The 1566-nt window shown below is 48.2% G+C and overlaps 1 protein-coding gene across 1 annotated transcript; it reads left to right on the top strand.

Moving 5' to 3' along the window:
• The first annotated feature begins 605 nt into the window (after window positions 1-605).
• Window positions 606-1136, top strand: LOC138895842 (uncharacterized). The gene has a single exon (XM_070180582.1). The coding sequence runs from the start codon at window positions 606-608 to the stop codon at window positions 1134-1136; it is 531 nt and encodes a 176-aa protein (XP_070036683.1).
• Window positions 1137-1566: the final 430 nt, after the last annotated feature.

Below are 1566 nucleotides of genomic sequence, written 5' to 3'. Positions count from 1 at the left end.
GAAACTAAGGCGGTCCGTGCCGCTGAGTTTGAGAGACTAAAGTAGGGTAGTATAAGTGTGTGGGAGTACCATATGGAGTTCGTGCGCCTGTCCAAGTATGCTATTCATATGTTTCCCACTATGGAGGATAGAGTGTGCCGGTTTGTGCAGGTCCTTAGCCCATTGGTTATTAATGAGGCCGCTACAACTACCTTGAATTCTGATATGAACTATGGGAAGATGGTGGCATTTTCTCAAGCTACAGAGAACCGTAAACTGAAAAATAAAATGGAGTGGAGGGTAGCAGCAAGGCCCGATCTGCGGGCAACTTTAGTGGTTCTTCCAGTTGTGGTGGTGGTAGGTCAGCAATTAGGGGAGGCTCATCAGGGCCATATCAGTTATTCGCTCAGTCTTCGATGAGTGCACAGCCATCCGGGCCCAGTAAGGGAAACAGGGGACCCCACCAGCAGGGTCGGCCTGGAGGGAGATTCCAGTAGCAGCAGAGGCCCCCATGCCCTATGTGTGGGAGGATGCACTTTGGGGTCTGCTTCATTGACCTACCTATATGCTATGGGTGCAGTATAAGGGGTCACATTCAGAGGGATTGCCGCTCGTCTCGCCGGATCATGGGCAGAGGTGCGGCACAACCAGCTAGTTTTGCAGCTATTACATCCACAACACCTCCTCCAGCTCGAGGCACCCCAGCACCCGCAGGGCGTGGTGCAGCTAGGGGTGGTGCACAGAGTTCGGGAGGACGCAATAGATTTTATGTTATGTGGAGGCATTGGGATTCAGAGGCTTCTCTAGATGTTATCACAGGTATATTGATTGTCCAATCCCATGATGTATATGCTCTTATTGATCTAAGTTACACGTTGTCCTATGTCACTCCTTATGTTGCTATGGAATTTGGGATAGAACCGGAACAACTTCATGAGTCGTTCTCTATTTCTACTCTGGTTGGCGAGACTATTGTGGCCTCGAGGGTTTATAGGGATTGTGTTGTCACGGTGCGTGGTCGGGACACCCTGGCTGATCTCATTGTATTGGGGATGGTTGATTTTGATGTAATAATGGGGATGGACTGGCTTTATTCATGTTTCTCTAAGCTTGATTGTAGAACCAGGACCGTTAGGTTTGAACTTCCAAATGAGTGAGTGATGAATAGAAGGGGGATGATGTGGTGCCAAAGGGTAGGTTTATTTCTTACCGTAAGGCTAGGAAGATGATTAACAAGGGGTGTATCTACCATTTAGTTCGGGTTACGGACACAGATGTTGAGGCACCTTCACATGATTGGGTGCATGTTGTGAATGAATTTCCGGAGGTCTCTCCGGATGATCTCCTTGGTATCCCACAAGACAGGGAGATTGATTTCGGGATTGATGTGATGTCGGGCACACAGCCTATATCTATTCCGCCCTATAAAATGGCACCAGTAGAATTGAAGGAGCTAAAAGAACAAATGAAGGATTTTTTAGAGAAGGGTTTCATCCGGCCGAGTGTGTTAACTTGGGGCGCACCGGTCCTCTTTGTAAGAAAGAAAGATGGGTCAGTAAGGTTGTGTATTGACTATCGGCAGCTCAA

This window comes from Nicotiana tomentosiformis, chromosome 7 (genome assembly GCF_000390325.3).
Source record: "Nicotiana tomentosiformis chromosome 7, ASM39032v3, whole genome shotgun sequence".
Taxonomy (NCBI): Eukaryota; Viridiplantae; Streptophyta; class Magnoliopsida; order Solanales; family Solanaceae; genus Nicotiana; species Nicotiana tomentosiformis.
Note: the sequence above shows the minus strand (reverse complement) of the source record. Positions and strands in the feature narration are given on the sequence as shown.